General features: G+C 39.4%; 1 protein-coding gene across 2 annotated transcripts; it reads left to right on the top strand.

The window, feature by feature from the left end:
• Positions 1 to 536: 536 nt before the first annotated feature.
• Positions 537 to 17,218, top strand: LOC105387574 (glycine N-methyltransferase). Of its 2 annotated transcripts, none has more exons than XM_011558320.3 (6): positions 537 to 690; positions 1,555 to 1,770; positions 5,631 to 5,758; positions 15,902 to 16,161; positions 16,537 to 16,652; positions 16,967 to 17,218. In XM_011558320.3, the coding sequence occupies exons 2-6, from the start codon at positions 1,562 to 1,564 to the stop codon at positions 17,133 to 17,135; spliced, it is 882 nt and encodes a 293-aa protein (XP_011556622.1). In that variant the 5' UTR covers positions 537 to 690; positions 1,555 to 1,561; the 3' UTR covers positions 17,136 to 17,218. The 2 variants fall into 2 exon arrangements, with proteins under 2 accessions (XP_011556622.1, XP_011556623.1); XM_011558321.3 differs by having other exon boundaries at positions 583 to 694.
• The last annotated feature ends 121 nt before the right edge of the window (positions 17,219 to 17,339 follow it).

Genomic DNA, 17,339 nt, shown 5'->3' with positions numbered 1-17,339 from the left:
GTCGTAAAAACGACTCCTTCCCACTCGGGAGAGAGCGAGAGAGTGGCACGACGCGACATCGTATCATGTTTATGTGTAGACTAGTAAGATTAAGGGTATCTTCATAAACCTCTCTGATAAAACTAACCTTCATTTTCATTTAATTTTTCATGTGAAATGGGTAGGTAGGTGTCTATGTCGCGTGCAGGAGTGAGGTAGGTACCAAACGGCAAGAGTTACCCATAGTCATAAAATGGAGAACATGTCATACGCCAACGAATCAATGGAGAAGGCAGGTAACGAGTAGCGAGATTCTTAAAGCAGGGTACCTAAACTGGCTTCATATGACAAACTTATACGACCTCTCTTACCATTGTGAGTATAAAAACTTAGAGCGAAATTGCTTACCTCATTATTATTGTTTATAAAAGTTTAAATTTAAGCTTAGTAGGTAGTTAACTACATATTTTTAATAGTGGGATAAATACATAAGTAAGTAGGTATATTCGTATTCAGTACATAGATAAACCGCTGAGACGATGTGACGACATCACAAAATATTATTACTCATGCCCTCTCAAAAACTGTATCATCATAGTGACCCTCCATATACCTACCGTATCAGCGAGTCTCCACATAAGAGCTAATCTGTGCACCCAGCCTCAGTCATTGGCTAGCTACGAGCCAAGCAGGCAGTCCTCAGTATAGTGTGTAAGTAAGTTTTATAATAATAAAAACCTGTTATGATGTAACACCTATAGAGTTATCATCATAGATAGAGTTGTGTTTTGATCAGCGGCCTAGCGCAGGAAAAATAAGTTATTTTTAAATTAGTTTACCTAGTAGGTACCACCTGAATATTAACACGTTTTTAGAGTTAGTTGTTTATTTAAATAGTGTTTAATCTTAGTAAAGATGCCGAATAAGTTCATAAAATAGTGATCGTTTGAATATTAAAGTGTTTTGAACCAACGTAAACGAGCTGATAAGTGATAACCTTCATCTTCAGTGTTTATTTAGATGTCTAGTTAGATAGATATTCATTGAACGGTACGCACTAATTGACGCCTAGAATAGACACCGACAGTTAGAACAGTTACCATCAGTAAGCAGTGAATATACAGGTGTAAGTACTGGTAACACACGAGACGGTGAAAATAATGTAAAAGTAACTATACACACACAACACCATCGTACCATTACTAAAATATCATTATTGCCGATAAACCAAAGTAGGTGAGTCCAATTTTCTAGCCTGAGATTGTGATAAGAGAAGTTAGTAGGTACTTAGGTAATACTACCTGGTAAATAAGCACCTACTCGGACGCATTAATATGATACAGCTTACTTTTCAATACCCTGAGAGTTTTCCAACACCTGATAACCACAGACTTATCTGGTAGCCGATTCCCAACAATCCCAACCGTTCTCCTTTCGAGCCCACTGTTAAATTAATTGCAAAATTTACACATTGCCCGAAGGTGTTAGGTATAAGTAGTATTCATGTAGGTAAGCTGAGTAAGCTCACCTACTAGCCAGTACCCTTTCCATCACAACCCCTTGCTAACCCCCCAGAGCCAGCATGTCAGCCGACAAAGTCTTCCACTCCCGTTCCGAGGGTATCCCGTCAGAGGGTGTCCGCGACCAGTACGCGGATGGCAAAGCGGCCAGGATCTGGAAGAAATTCATCGGAGACAGCAACCAGAGGACCCAGAACTACAAGGACTTCCTCACGGGACTGCTGAGGCAGCATGGATGCGAGAGGGTGCTGGATGCCGCCTGTGGAACTGGGTTAGTTTTACCCGCTAGTTATTCTTCTTAGGTGGTGAGAAACGCTAGAGTGCCTCTAGGGTTTGTCACCCTGGTGAAAGGAATAGTCACGAAATAGCGTCATTCGCTGTAGGTATACATATATATAGTTCAATTTAATACATACGTCATTCGGGGAGGCATATTTCGTAGCCGCTAGTGGAGATTAGAGGTGTTATAATGATGCTGGGTAGGTAGGTACCCTAGTTTACCCCTACGGTAAAATAAGAGGTGTCGTTTTATATGTGCATATTTGTGTGTTTGTCTGTCTTCTCAGGTATGATTCGATTTTCGAATGGTTCGATTTTGATAGCAGCATGATTATTGATTATGATGAAGTTTATAGTTAATTTAATTGTAAATATCTATCTACTATCGAATAAATATTTAAGATTGAAAGTATAGGTAGGTATCGAGTTGTTTGTTCTCATGTAATACTTATCAGTGTTATTGTTATTTAAGAGAAGTTATCTAAAAGTACTGCTTTATCTTAAAAAAAAACAAGTTCATGATGAAACACGTGGATAAGTATAATAAATGTGTAGGCGTACCTAAAATACGTTTGACAAGCTGCTACTTATGAGCTTTACTGATACTTCAGCCTATTATCGACAATAAACAAATATCTAATAAATAATATTTCCATAATGAATAGAAAATCGAAGGCGTGTTGTTATTAATTACGGTATCTAATAAAACATTGTCTTCGCTTCAATCAGACAAACTATTTAGCGTAAAAAAAAAGCTACCGAGATAACGTAACATTAAAATACATGCCAAGAACATGCATGGCAGTGTTGCCGACTCCAAACACAAAATAAACCTCTGGAAAATGCCTAATTAAGTATGTCGGAGAACGACTAGCTTTTAAGTTTAATTTAAATCAGTTTTGTTTACTTCTTTTGATTATTCGAAACGTCAAACTGACATCGAGCAACATGACAGTTTGGGTGAAATCTGTGAACGGTGCACGTCAAGAAAAAGTAAAACGTCAAGTGGGAAGACAGGTGGTCTCGGCCGCCATTCTGATTAAAATTGTCGAGCGGGTCGGACGTGCACCTTCCGCAGGGATCACCACGTTTCGATATTAAAGTTAATCCAACTGCATCAAGTGCATCCACGTTTATCTTGTAAGTTTAATTTGTGATTCCGAATAAATCGAGTGTGTGCTACCTATCCGTGCCTTTATTTCTGAGGTGTGATGATGAATCACGATTCCAACGACCAGGCTGATCGAATCATGGACCAACCACCGCTAGCTCGTGCCCACTCCCCGACATCAGAAGCGGGATCGGATCGGCGCTCCACACGACCTGAGAATGACGCCAGCGACGAAAAATGGCGACTTTTGTTGGAGCAACAGAACCGAAACTTCTTGACCCTCATTGAAGCTATGAAAACTCCAACTGTAAGTGCCAGTGTTCACCTACCTGAATTCAATCCAGACGGCAAAAACGCGGATGCACGAGCGTGGATTACGACCTCCGACATGTGCATGGCCGAACGGCCGCTCGAAGGTGCCGCTTTGATGATAGCATTGACCAGAGCATTTCGAGGTCAAGCTTCCTCCTGGCTATCTCAAGTTGCCTATCCGGGGATGACATGGTGCGATTTTAAGGAGATGTTTGCCGCTAGATACGACTGCCCCGAGACAGCAGCTGCGTTCTTGATCAACCTGAACACCAGTAAGCCAAAGGATGGTGAATGTCTTGCTGCCTATGCAGCTACTATGATGACGTCGCTCATGTCTCAGTGGAAAAATCTTTCGACGGAGCAGATAGCTGTGGCTACTACCTTGGCTCACATAGCCCAGCTCGAGCCACGGGTGCAACGCATGGCTTTTACGTCGGACATTTCCACAAGGAATCGCCTACAACAAGAGCTTAAGGCGATGTCATTTCTAAAGAGAAAAGCCGTTGCTCTAAATGACACACAAGGATCTGACGCGAAGAAGCATAAGCCATTGACGGACACAGCTCACACAGCAAGTGTGAAGTGCTATAACTGTGGAAAACTTGGTCACAAAGCCAACCAGTGTAAGGGCAGACGCAGTATGACGCCCCAGCGAGAAGTACGAGAGCCGCAGACTTCATCCCAGACTACACAACAGAAGCAGCCTATAACCTGCTTCAACTGCCGCGGTGTAGGCCACTACGCATCCAGCTGTCCGAAGAAGAGCGGCGATAGCAGTGCAGGACCATCTACTGAGCAGCATGTCAGGCATGTGGACCTGTGCGTGCTGAGCGCGCCTGCATCTGGGAATTTGCATTAATCTGGTGAGCTGTTTTCGTTTAAACTATGCCTGTAGTTTCAAAGTTTAGAGGCTAGATGTTTCATTACGTGGATGAGGTTAGTGTGACCGGTACTGTGGAATTATTTTCGAGGTTCGAGTCCTGGAACTGTTAATGTGTCGGGTTGCCAGACCTGTTGACTTTAAAAAAAAGGTTATGACATTGAGGTTGATCAAATCCTGAGGTCCTGTTAAGCTAAGGTCATTAGGGTTTTGGACATGCGTCCATGACCTCATTAGGTAAATGTCCGAAAGTTGATTCCCTATCTTTTTAATTATGATCTTTTTATGCTAAGTAATGATGAAGCAATCGATTGAATTGTGTGTGTCTTGCTCAATTGTTTAATGCCACTGGATGGAAGTGGTAGTACCGGACTGACACTGGATGGAAGTGTTAGTGAGTGCTGGATGGAGGCACTGGAATGACGCCGGATGGAGGTGTTAGTGAGTGCTGGATGGAGGCACTGGAATGACACCGGATGTAGGTGTTAGTGAGTGCTGGATGGAGGCACTGGAATGACACCGGATTTAGGTGTTAGTGAGTGCTGGATGGAGGCACTGGAATGACACCGGATGTAGGTGTTAGTGACGAGTGCCGGATAGAGGCACTGGTATGACACCGGATGTAGGTGTTAGTGAGTGCTGGATGGAGGCACTGGAATGACGCCGGATGGAGGTGTTAGTGAGTGCCGGATAGAGGCACTGGAATGACACCGGATAGAGGTGTGCATTCGTGATGAGTACTTAGGCTACCGGATGGAGGTTGCCGGACAAGTGAGCAAGGACCATTGGTAATCAGATCCTGATCCGTGTTTTTCTTTAGTACAGAGTTAAAGATAGTGGATTAGCTTTCGAGTATTGATTTGTTTTGTCTGATACTGTTCAAGTTAAAGCTTCATAGTTCATCAGTGTGATGAATGTAGAGTTCATGAGCCCACTGCTTTCCCCCCTGACTAGGTCAGGACTGGCCGAGTAAAATTGAGTTACTGTGGTTGTTTTTCTTTCTTTCCAGATAACTCACACGAGGTCGTGTGATGCATCAGGACGGCCGTGTCGGAGAACGACTAGCTTTTAAGTTTAATTTAAATCAGTTTTGTTTACTTCTTTTGATTATTCGAAACGTCAAACTGACATCGAGCAACATGACAGTTTGGGTGAAATCTGTGAACGGTGCACGTCAAGAAAAAGTAAAACGTCAAGTGGGAAGACAGGTGGTCTCGGCCGCCATTCTGATTAAAATTGTCGAGCGGGTCGGACGTGCACCTTCCGCAGGGATCACCACGTTTCGATATTAAAGTTAATCCAACTGCATCAAGTGCATCCACGTTTATCTTGTAAGTTTAATTTGTGATTCCGAATAAATCGAGTGTGTGCTACCTATCCGTGCCTTTATTTCTGAGGTGTGATGATGAATCACGATTCCAACGACCAGGCTGATCGAATCATGGACCAACCACCGCTAGCTCGTGCCCACTCCCCGACAAGTATATAATTAAATCTGCTATATAAAAATAAATAACCCGTAATAATATGGATCTAATTCCTATTGCAGGATAGACTCGATGATGTTGGTGGACGAAGGGTTCAAAGTAGTTTCTGTGGACGCGTCGGACAAAATGTTGAAGCACGCACTCAAAGCAAGATGGGAGAAAAGGAAAAACCCTAAATACGACGAATGGGGTAAGTACCTAGAATAGAATAGAATACTACTTTATTGACTAAACAGAACACAAATAACAATTTATAATACAGTGAATACAACGCAATAGGCGGCCTTATCGCTAAAAGCGATCTCTTCCAGGCAACCTTTGGGTGGAGGAGAGACTAAAAGAATAAATGAGGAAGGTGTACAAATGATGTAGTAAACATTCAGTTTTAATAATAAATACTTAAATACATACATACATAATATACTCAAAGATAGAGGAAATAGTTACAAAGATTATATTATAATATATAAAGCTGGATTACCACTGACTGACTGACTGACATGATTGTTCTCCCAGAAGGAGCCATTTTTTGATATAACAATGTTTTAGGGATATGTACAGGGTGCTCGGGTGAGTAGAGAAAAACCTCGACTTTTTAAAAAAAGTTGTAAAAAAAAAAAATTTTTTTTGTTCCTCTTTTTTGGTGACCATACATTTTTTTATATTTTGACGGTGTGTTTGGAATGTCTGACAGATTATAAAAAAAATATAAAAAAATAAAAAAACAAAATGGCGGCCGAGTTGCAGTGAAGGAAAGTTTAGGGCGTGTCAGACCCGACTTGAGGTGAATTGATCTCCCGGAAGGGGGGGAGGTGGGGGGATGCTGTTTTTTGTAAACGGTGGGGCACATGATGAAATTAAAGGGAAAATTCCAAAAAATGATTTATTTTTAATTACGGGGGGAGGGGAGATTTTTTTATAAAAACGTGTTTTTTCGGGGATTTTCAAAGCATTTTTTTATTGTGTTCGAGGCATTTGACAGGTTTGACTTGTATGGAGCGGTTGTGTAGTTTGACGAGTAGAGTTGCCATGTGAAATAATTTTCCCCATTTTTAGGGTAAATTTCGAGATTTTCCCCAAAAACATGAAAAGTAGAAATAACAACTTTTTATTTTAAAATTTGATGCAGTTTTGTCGGAAAGACCCGTACTAATGACATTTGACCATTTTTATTACTTTCGACTGGCAACCCTGGGCGATAGGCGAGATTATATTTTTTCCGATTTTTTTACGTCGACCCAACTTGAGGTGAATTGATCTCCCAGAAGGGAGGCAGGTGGGGTGATGATTTTTTTTGAACACGGTCTGATGTATGGTGCAGTTTATGGGAAAATTCCGAAAAGTTGAAAAAACAAAATGGCGGACTGCTTTGGCGGCCATTTTGTAAAAGTGACTTTTTTTCACGATTTTTGATTGTTTTTTTTACATGTTTAGAGTGGTTGGGGAGATTTGTCTTGTATAGCGCATTTGTGTAGTTTGTTGGGTAGACTATACCAGTTAAATAAAATTTCCCCATTTTTAGGGAAAATTTTGAGATTTTCCCCAAAAACCTGAAAAATAGAAATAACCGTTTTGGATTTTAAAAAATGATGCAGTTTAGTCAGAAAGGCTCATACTAATGACATTTGACTATTTTTATCACTTTCGGCTGGCAACCCTGAGAAATACAGGAGATTATATTTTTGAAAAAGTTCGACGTCGATTCAAGTTGAGGTGAATTGATCTCCCAGAAGGGGGGGAGGTGGGGTGATGTTTTTCTTTGTACATGGTTGGATATATGGTGAAATTCATGGGAAAATTGGGAAAACTGCAAAAATCAAAATGGCGGATGAAGTGGCAGCCATTTTGTAAAAGAGAAATTTTACATGTTTTAAGGCTATTTCACCTGTATTGAGTGGTCTGACAGTTTTGACTTGTAGAGCGCGTTTGTGTAGGAAGATGCATTTAGTTTGCTTATGAAATAAAAACTCCCCATTTTTAGGGAAAAAAACAAAATTTCCCTAAAAACATCGGAAATTTTACATAAATATGCAATTTTATCGTTTTGTGATGGTCTGAGGGGATTCGAATGTATGGTGCGTTTGTGTATTTAAATGCATAGATTTTTAATTAATAATAAAAACTCCCCACTTATAGGAAAAAAAAACAAAATTTCCCTAAAAACATGGGAAATTTTACATAAATATGCAATTTTATCGTTTTGTGATGGTCTGAGGGGTTTTAAATGTATAGCGTGTTTGTGCAGTTAAATGCATACAATTTTAATTTAAAATGAAAACTCCCCACTTATGGCGAAAAAAATCAAAATTTCCCTAAAAACGTAGAAAAAATTACCAACATTGGCAATTTCACCCCGTTGAAGTGGTCAGACAGATTTATGGTATATGGCGCATTTGTGTAGATAAATACAAACAATAATTATTTAAAATAAAAACTCCCCACTTGTAGGGAAAAAATCAAAATTTCCCTAAAAACGTAGAAAAAATTACCAACATTAGCAATTTCACCCCTTTGAAGTTTTCAGACAGATTTGTGGTATATGGCGCATTTGTGAAGATAAATACAAAGAATTATTTTTTAAAATAAAAACTCCCCACTTTTAGAGGAAAAAATATTTTCCCTAAAAATATACAAAATGTAAATCAACTTTACCACAGTGTAAGTGCCGAGCGCAGCGAGGCCATAGTTCTTCTACAAGCTATACCAAAATAAAACCAGCCGAGCGCAGCGAGGCATCCGACAAGTAACCCTGCCATAAAAGAAAGAAATCCGAGCGAAGCGAGGCATTACGTATCATAATTATCAATATCAATAAAGAAAAACTACGGGAAAAGTCCCGTTTAAGAAGTGGAAAGCCGAGCGAAGCGAGGCAAAACAACCTAAACCATCAATCCAAAACCTAGAGAGCCGAGCGGAGCGAGGCAAAACTACTGAAACCAACATCCGAAAACCCGAAGAGCCGAGCGAAGCGAGGCTAAAGTACAATAAACAGCATGTGCTTATGTAACTGCAGAGCCGAGCGAAGCGAGGCAAAACAACCGAGACTACCATTCCGAGACCAGGAGAGGAGCCGAGCGCAGCGAGGCTAAATTACTTTAATCACCAACTGCCTGTTTAACTGGAGAGCCGAGCGCAGCGAGGCTAAACAATCCCAATCATCATACCACAAACCTTGGAGAGCCGAGCGCAGCGAGGCAAAACATTTCAAAACATTATACCACAACCACCGAATAGCCGAGCGCAGCGAGGCAATACAACTTAAGCATAACCTTACCGTAAAAGAGGAGCCGAGCGAAGCGAGGCAAAACAAATCAAACCACCATACCGCAAACCCTGGAGCGCCGAGCGAAGCGAAACAACACCACTCAAACCCTCGTCAACACAACTAGATATAACCTGAGAGCCGATTGTGGCAAAGAAATACCTTGAATGAATAAAAAAGATAGACAAAGGTTTGGGCGCGTTTATAGTTCCAATTATGGATTAAATTGAAGTAAACCATATTTCTGTAAACAACAATCATAGGAAATGTTCAAAGTGTGTGTGTTCGAGTGAGAATTAAAAAAAATTAAAAATATTCTCAAACAGCAAACCCGAGTAAGGAATTAATGAATAAAAAAGCCTGTGTATTTCGTTGCTATGAAAAAGTTTCTCTTCAGAACAAAGTATGTAAACTAATAATCGAGACGCTAGAAAAACGCGCGAATGGAGGTGAGCGGTGGTAGCTCAGTCGGGTAAGAGCCCGCTTCTCACGCAAGAGATACGGGTTCGAATCCCGGCGCTGACATGTACCAATGAGTTCTTTTAACTTAAGTACAATGTATACCATCGCTCTTACGGTGAAGGAAGACATCGTGAGGAAACCTGCATATCTGAACCCACCAACCCGCAGTGGACCAGCGTGGTGGGAAATGGTCCAAGCTTAGGAAGGCAGTTAAGACCTTGGGGATATGCACAAAGGTTCCACTCGAAAGAGCCAGGTGTAGGTACTTACACACAATAGAATAGAATAGAATAGGAGGTGACTCAGATTTATGAGGTATTAAATAATCCAATATTTGTACACAAAACTATGTCATCTCGATACTAGGTAAAGTTTACGAAACCAAAAAATAACCATATAGATCAGTTTCTCTACCGTATTTGTGTGAGACAATCCGTTATTCATAATTTAAATAGTTTTCAAGGCAAATATTAACATTCCTGTGGTGTTTTTCTTAGGTATGTAAAGCCAAATTCAAGAAATATCGGTTGTACACTCCCGGGCAATGAAAAAGTTCCACTCACAAAATGCCGACACCATACGACCCCAATTTTTACAAAGATTTTTTAATTTAAAATGGGAACAAAATATTACCGTTTTTAGTTGGTTGTTGCAGAAGACGGCATTAAGCTAGATTTTCCGTTTAGTTTTTCTCAGTTGAACCTGCCCCACTGCCCGTGAGTGTATTATGGCAAAGTCAATACCTATCTGTTTCAAATTTCATACTGAAATTAAATTTCAAGGGAAAACTAAACCCCATAAAATATTCGATACGTTATAGTCAAGTGAATAACCAAAAAAAGGTATAATTGCTCTTATGTATGTACTACATAATCATAGCAAAATATAGTGTACGTTCATATTATTGTGCAAGTTTTTATTAATTTATATATTTGAGTCATTAATAATCGTATCATATGCAATCTATTCTTTATAAAATATTTTTGTATTCTTATTATTGCCTATAAATACACAACACAACACAACGCAACACAACACAACACAACACAACACAACACAACACAACACAACACAACACAACACAACACTACACAACACAACACAACACAACACAACACAACACAACACAACACAACACAACACAACACAACACAACACAACACAACACAACACAACACAACACAACACAACACAACGCAACACCACACAACACAACACAACACAACACAACACAATACAACACAACACAACACAACACAACTAAACACAACACAAAACAAGGTCAGTTTCAATGTAAAATATTAATTCTCTCTCTCCTTACTTTAACTATAGTTATTAGGTATAATCTTTTATTTTTTAAGCAAAACAATATCTAACTTATGGAAGAGCGGGGTGTCCTGGCACAGGTCTTTTTGTACTTAAAAGGATGCCTCAGCAACTGATTTGTATTGTATGTATGTTTTTTTTGCATAATAAATATATTTTCATTTTCATTTTCATAACCGTATCTCACCAAAATTCATACTGAAAACCGTATCCCAAATAAAACAAAAATCATCAGTACCCCTGTTATAATGAAAACCATAGTGAAAACCGTTTTAAGGCATAACATAACGCAAGAATGATTAGCTACGGTATATTCAAGTCAATACCCTGCTCAAACTGAAATTCATACTGAAAACTGTTTCCCACGTCAAACAAAATCGTCAGTACCCCTTTAATTAAAAAAAAATCATAGTGAACACAGTTTTTAAGGCATAACAAAACGCAAGAAAGATTTGCTACGGTATACTCAAGTCAATACCCTGCTGAAACTGAAATTCATACTGAAAACTGTCTCCCACCTAAACCAAAAGCATCAAAGCACCGCGCGGCTGCTTGCAGCCCGCGCCACAACGCGACCTCTAGTTATAATATATATAGCTGGATTACCACTGACTGATTCATTGACATGATTGTTCTCCCAGAAGGAGCCATTTTTTGATATGAAAATGTTTTAGGGAAATGTACAAGGTGCTCAAGTGAGTAGAGAAAAAATCCGAAATTTTAAAAAAAGTTGTAAAAAAAAAAATTTTTTTTTGCTCCTCTTTTTTGGTGACCATACATTTTTTTATATTTCGAGGGTGTATTAAGAGTGTCTGACAGATTATAAAAAAAATATAAAAAAATAAAAAAACAAAATGGCGGCCGAGTTGCAGTGAAGCAAAGTTTAGGGCGTGTCAGACCCGACTTGAGGTGAATTGATCTCCCGGAAGGGGGGGAGGTGGGGGGATGGTGTTTTTTGTAAACGGTGGGGCACATGATGAAATTTATGGGAAAATTCCAAAAAATGATTTTTTTTTAATAGCGGGGGGAGGGGAGATTTTTTTATAAAAACGTGTTTTTTCGGGGATTTTCAAAGCATTTTTTTATTGTGTTCGAGGCATTTGACAGGTTTGACTTGTATGGAGCGGTTGTGTAGGTTGACGAGTAGATTGGCCATGTGAAAGAATTTTCCCCATTTTTAGGGTAAATTTCGAGATTTTCCCCAAAAACATGAAAAGTAGAAATAACAACTTTTTATTTTAAAATTTGATGCAGTTTTGTCGGAAAGACCCGTACTAATGACATTTGACCATTTTTATTACTTTCGACTGGCAACCCTGGGCGATAGGCGAGATTATATTTTTTCGGATTTTTTTACGTCGACCCAACTTGAGGTGAATTGATCTCCCAGAAGGGAGGCAGGTGGGGTGATGATTTTTTTTGAACACGGTCTGATGTATGGTGCAGTTTATGGGAAAATTCCGAAAAGTTGAAAAAACAAAATGGCGGACTGCTTTGGCGGCCATTTTGTAAAAGTGACTTTTTTTCACGATTTTTGATTGTTTTTTTTACATGTTTAGAGTGGTTGGGGAGATTTGTCTTGTAAAGCGCATTTGTGTAGTTTGTTGGGTAGACTATACCAGTTAAATAAAATTTCCCCATTTTTAGGGAAAATTTTGAGATTTTCCCCAAAAACCTGAAAAATAGAAATAACCGTTTTGGATTTTAAAAAATGATGCAGTTTAGTCAGAAAGGCTCATACTAATGACATTTGACTATTTTTATCACTTTCGGCTGGCAACCCTGAGAAATACGGGAGATTATATTTTTGAAAAAGTTCGACGTCGATTCAAGTTGAGGTGAATTGATCTCTCAGAAGGGGAGGAGGTGGGGTGATGTTTTTCTTTGTACATGGTTGGATATATGGTGAAATTCATGGGAAAATTCCGAAAACTGCAAAAATCAAAATGGCGGATGAAGTGGCAGCCATTTTGTAAAAGAGAAATTTTACATGTTTTAAGGCTATTTCACCTGTATTGAGTGGTCTGACAGTTTTGACTTGTAGAGCGCGTTTGTGTGTTTAGGTACGTTTAATTTTTCTATGCAATAAAAACTCCCCATTTTTAGGGAAAAATTAAATTTTTCCTAAAAACATGGGAAATTTTACATAAATATGCAATTGTATCGTTTTGTGATGGTCTGAGGGGATTCAAATGTATGGCGCGTTTGTGTAGTTAAATGCATAGATTTTTAATTAATAATAAAAACTCCTCACTTAAAGGGAAAAAAATCAAATTTTCCCTTAAAACGTAGAAAAAATTACCAACATTAGCAATTTTACCCCGTTGAAGTGGTCAGACAGATTTATGGTATATGGCGCATTTGTGTAGATAAATACAAACAATAATTATTTAAAATAAAAACTCCCCACTTGTAGGGAAAAAATCGAAATTTCCCTAAAAACGTAGAAAAAATTACCAACATTAGCAATTTCACCCCTTTGAAGTGGTCAGACAGATTTGTGGTATATGGCGCATTTGTGAAGATAAATACAAAGAATTATTTTTTAAAATAAAAACTCCCCACTTTTAGAGGAAACAATATTTTCCCTAAAAATATACAAAATGTAAATCAACTTTACTACAGTGTAAGTGCCGAGCGCAGCGAGGCCATAGTCCTTCTACAAGCTATACCAAAATAAAACCAGCCGAGCGCAGCGAGGCATCCGACAAGTAACCCTGCCATAAAGAAAAGAAATCCGAGCGAAGCGAGGCATTACGTATCATAATTATTAATATCAATAAAGAAAAACTACGGGAAAAGTCCCGTTTAAGGAGTGAAAAGCCGAGCGAAGCGAGGCAAAACAACCTAAACCATCAATCCAAAACCTAGAGAGCCGAGCGGAGCGAGGCAAAACTACTGAAACCAACATCCGAAAACCCGAAGAGCCGAGCGAAGCGAGGCTAAAGCACAATAAACAGCAAGTGCTTATGTAACTGCAGAGCCGAGCGATGCGAGGCAAAACAACCGAAACTATCATTCCGTGACCTGGAGAGGAGCCGAGCGAAGCGAGGCTTAACTACTTTAATCACCAACTGCCTGTTTAACTGGAGAGCCAATCTAAACCATCATGCCACAAACATTGGAGAGCCGAGCGCAGCGAGGCAAAAAAAATTAAAACATTATACCACAACCACTGAAGAGCCGAGCGCAGCGAGGCAATACAACTTAAGTATAACCTGACCGTAAAAGAGGAGCCGAGCGAAGCGAGGCAAAACAAAGCAAACCACCATACCGCAAACCCTGGAGAGCCGAGCGGAGCGAGGCAACACTACTCAAACCCTCGTCAACACAACTATATTCCTAACCTGAGAGCCGATTGTGGCAAAGAAATATACCTTGAATGTATAAAAAAGAAAGACAAAGGTTTCGGCGCGTTTATAGTTCTAATTACGGATCATATTGAAGTAAAACATAGTTCTGTAAAAACTAGCCTTAAATAGTAAACCCACGTAAGAAATTTATGAATAATTACTTAAAGAAAACCTGTGTATTTCGTTGCTATGAAGAAGTTTCTATTCAGGACAGAGTAAACTTATAATCGAGACGCTAGAAAAACGCGCGAATTGAGGTGACTCAGATTTATGAGGTGTTAAAGAACCCAATATTTGCACACAAAACGATGTCTGCTCGATATAGGTAAAGTTTAAGAAACCATTTTTTTTAAATATACATAGATCAGTTTCTCTACCGTATTTGTGTGAGACAATCCGTAACAGGAACCAATTTTTTGAGTACAAGAACGGGATGAATTGGTGGGAAATGGTCCAAATTTTGGATGCGTCTTTAACTTGAACCCCAGAAAGATCCGCTACGTTATTGTAGGTAAAGTATACCTTATCTTGCCAAAATTCATACTCAAAACTTTATCCCACTTGAAACTAAATCATCACCCGTTTAATAAAGAAATTCATAGTGAAAACAGTTTTAAGGCCTTACAAAACGCAAGAAATTTACTACGATATGTTCAAGTCAATATCCTGCTGAAAACGAAATTCATACTGAAAACTGAATCTCACCTGAAACAAAATCATCAGTACCCCTTTAATGAAGAAATTTATAGTAAAAACTGTTTTTAAGGCATAAAAAAACTCAAGAAGGATTTGCTACGGTATGTTCAAGTCAATATCCTGCTGAAACCGAAATTCATACTGAAAACTGTATCCCCCCTGAAACAAAATCATCAGTACCCCTTTAATAAAGACATTCATAGTGAAAACAGTTTTTAATGCGTAACAAAACGCAAGAAAGATTTGCTACGGTATGTTCAAGTCAATACTGTGCTGAAACTGAAATTCATACTGAAAACTGTTTCCCACGTCAAACAAAATCGTCAGTGTCAGTACCTCTTTAATTTAAAAAAATCAAAGTGGACACAGTTTTTAAGGCGTAACAAAACGCAAGAAAGATTTGCTACAGTATGTTCAAGTCAATACCCTGCTAAAACCGAAATTCATACTGAAAACTGTGCCCCCCTGAAACAAAATCATCAGAACCCCTTTTATAACGAAATACATACAGAAAACAGTTTTTAATCCAAAACAAAACACAACAAATAATTGCTACGGTTTGTTCAAGTCAATACACTGCTGAAACTAAAATTCATACTGAAAACTGTAATCCCACCTGAAACAAAATCATCAGTACCCCCCTTAGTAAAGAAATTCATAGTGAAAACAGCTTTGATGGCATAACGAAACGCAAGAAGGATTTGCTACGGTATGGTCAAGTAAGTCAATACCCTGCTGTAACCGAAATTCATACTGAAAACTAATCCCACCTAAAATAAAATCATCAGTACCCCTTTAATAAAGACATTCATAGTGAAAACAGTTTTTAAGGCGTAACAAAACGCAAGAAAGATTTGCTACGATATGTTCAAGTCAATACCCTGCTGAAACCCAACCAAAAGCATCAAAGCCCCGCGCGGCTGCTTGCAGCCCGCGCCACAACGCGACCTCTAGTATATAATATAGAGGTACTAAAGCAAGATGGAGGAAAGATAATGTTCTTTTACCTGTTTTTTGAATGCTATATCTGTCTTCGCAAAACGGATATTAACAGGTAATGCATAATACCTACTTCTCAACAAAAACATCAAAACACTTGAACGTAAAAATTATTAGGTAATTATGAAAGGTATCGGACCCAGGTAAACTCCTTGCGGAGCACTTTAAGTTAAACTGCGTTAACAAGTCTTTTGCACAATTTGCAATCAGTAAAAATGTATCTTATCCATTACAGTGATCGAGGAAGCCAACTGGGAAACCTTACACAGGGACATCCAGTCTTTCCTACCCAACGTTCAGCTGGACGCAGTCATATGCCTCGGCAACTCCTTTGCTCACTTGCTGAGCGAGTCCGGAGACCAGAGCGAGCAGAAGACGGCTCTGAGCAACTTCGCCAAGTGCCTGAAGCCCGGCGGTCTGCTGTTCATCGACCACAGGAACTACGACGCCATGATCGACAGTGGCGCCACGCCCGGCAACTCTATTTACTATAATGTGAGTATATCGTACTATAAAAGTGTAAATGGGTGGGTAGTGGGTAGAGTAGGTACTTGGGACTTGGGATGGAGGGTTTCATTCCTGGATCAAACTGGCTGATATGAGGTTTCCGAACACAAGAAAGCATTTTAGCCGCAACGCTGGGGCATAATTTAAACTGTCTTTTACGACGAGGATGCAATCATCGCGACTTTAAAATTACCTATTGTAGCAAACCCGTGCGCTGTCCATCATCATTACCCAAAAACCCTCCACTTCACATCACAGGCCTCTAGAAATATCTCAATGTCTAAGCAAACCTCTGACCCAAGAGTCACCAGAACCCCCTAGCCCTAACCCTTCCACTAACCGATACACTTATGTGAATTCCAGTGCAAGTACCCTGTGGACATCAAGACGTCGGTTCTGGTGGTCCGCGGCAAGCCCGAGCTGGTCACACTGGACTACTGTATAGACGCCACGGAGGACGGAGACATCAACGACAGGAGGTCAGATATTATTGCTTACGTATATATACTTACAGACCCACTTTGGGCTGCTGAGCTAGTAAAGCAAGTACAGGATGCTACATTCAAATCGGTCATTATGGGAGTTAAGTCAAGTTAAGTGGTCTGTAAAGACGTTCTTTGCGATCGCCTAGTTTTTTTTAGCCAGATTTTTCGTTCGGGCAGCCAGAATCAACGTATGTACCGCTAGGTGGCGACTCTCCCGCGCTATTCAAATCCGCAATTATTCTCCACTACACGAACAGTCAAAAAATTCGCGTGTCGAATATTCAAACTTATTTTATCATTTATTCCAGTGAGTTCCGGCTCTGCTACTACCCGCACAAGCTCGGCAAATTCACAGAGATGCTGGACGAGGCTTTCGGCAAAAACGCCAAGCACGAAATATACGGAGACTTCCTGCCACTCGGCAAAGTCAAAACCCCCGCCTTCTACATACACGTGCTGCAGAAACCAAAGAATTAGTTTGTAGGTTTATTTGTTAATTTTATGATTACGGAAATTTCATGTGTTGAATAAATTATATTTTATGTTGATTATTTTTATTACGTGAGTCGTTTTATTTTCTATTTTTATCAATCTACCGATCAACAGGCCTAAATGCTGTCTCACCTGTTAAACATTGGCAAATATTATCTTTAATTTGTCGCTTGTAAGTTGAATAACCAA

The sequence above is a fragment of the Plutella xylostella genome, chromosome 13 (assembly GCF_932276165.1).
Source record: "Plutella xylostella chromosome 13, ilPluXylo3.1, whole genome shotgun sequence".
In the NCBI taxonomy this organism is placed as follows: domain Eukaryota; kingdom Metazoa; phylum Arthropoda; class Insecta; order Lepidoptera; family Plutellidae; genus Plutella; species Plutella xylostella.
This window is presented reverse-complemented; position numbering and strand designations above follow the sequence as displayed.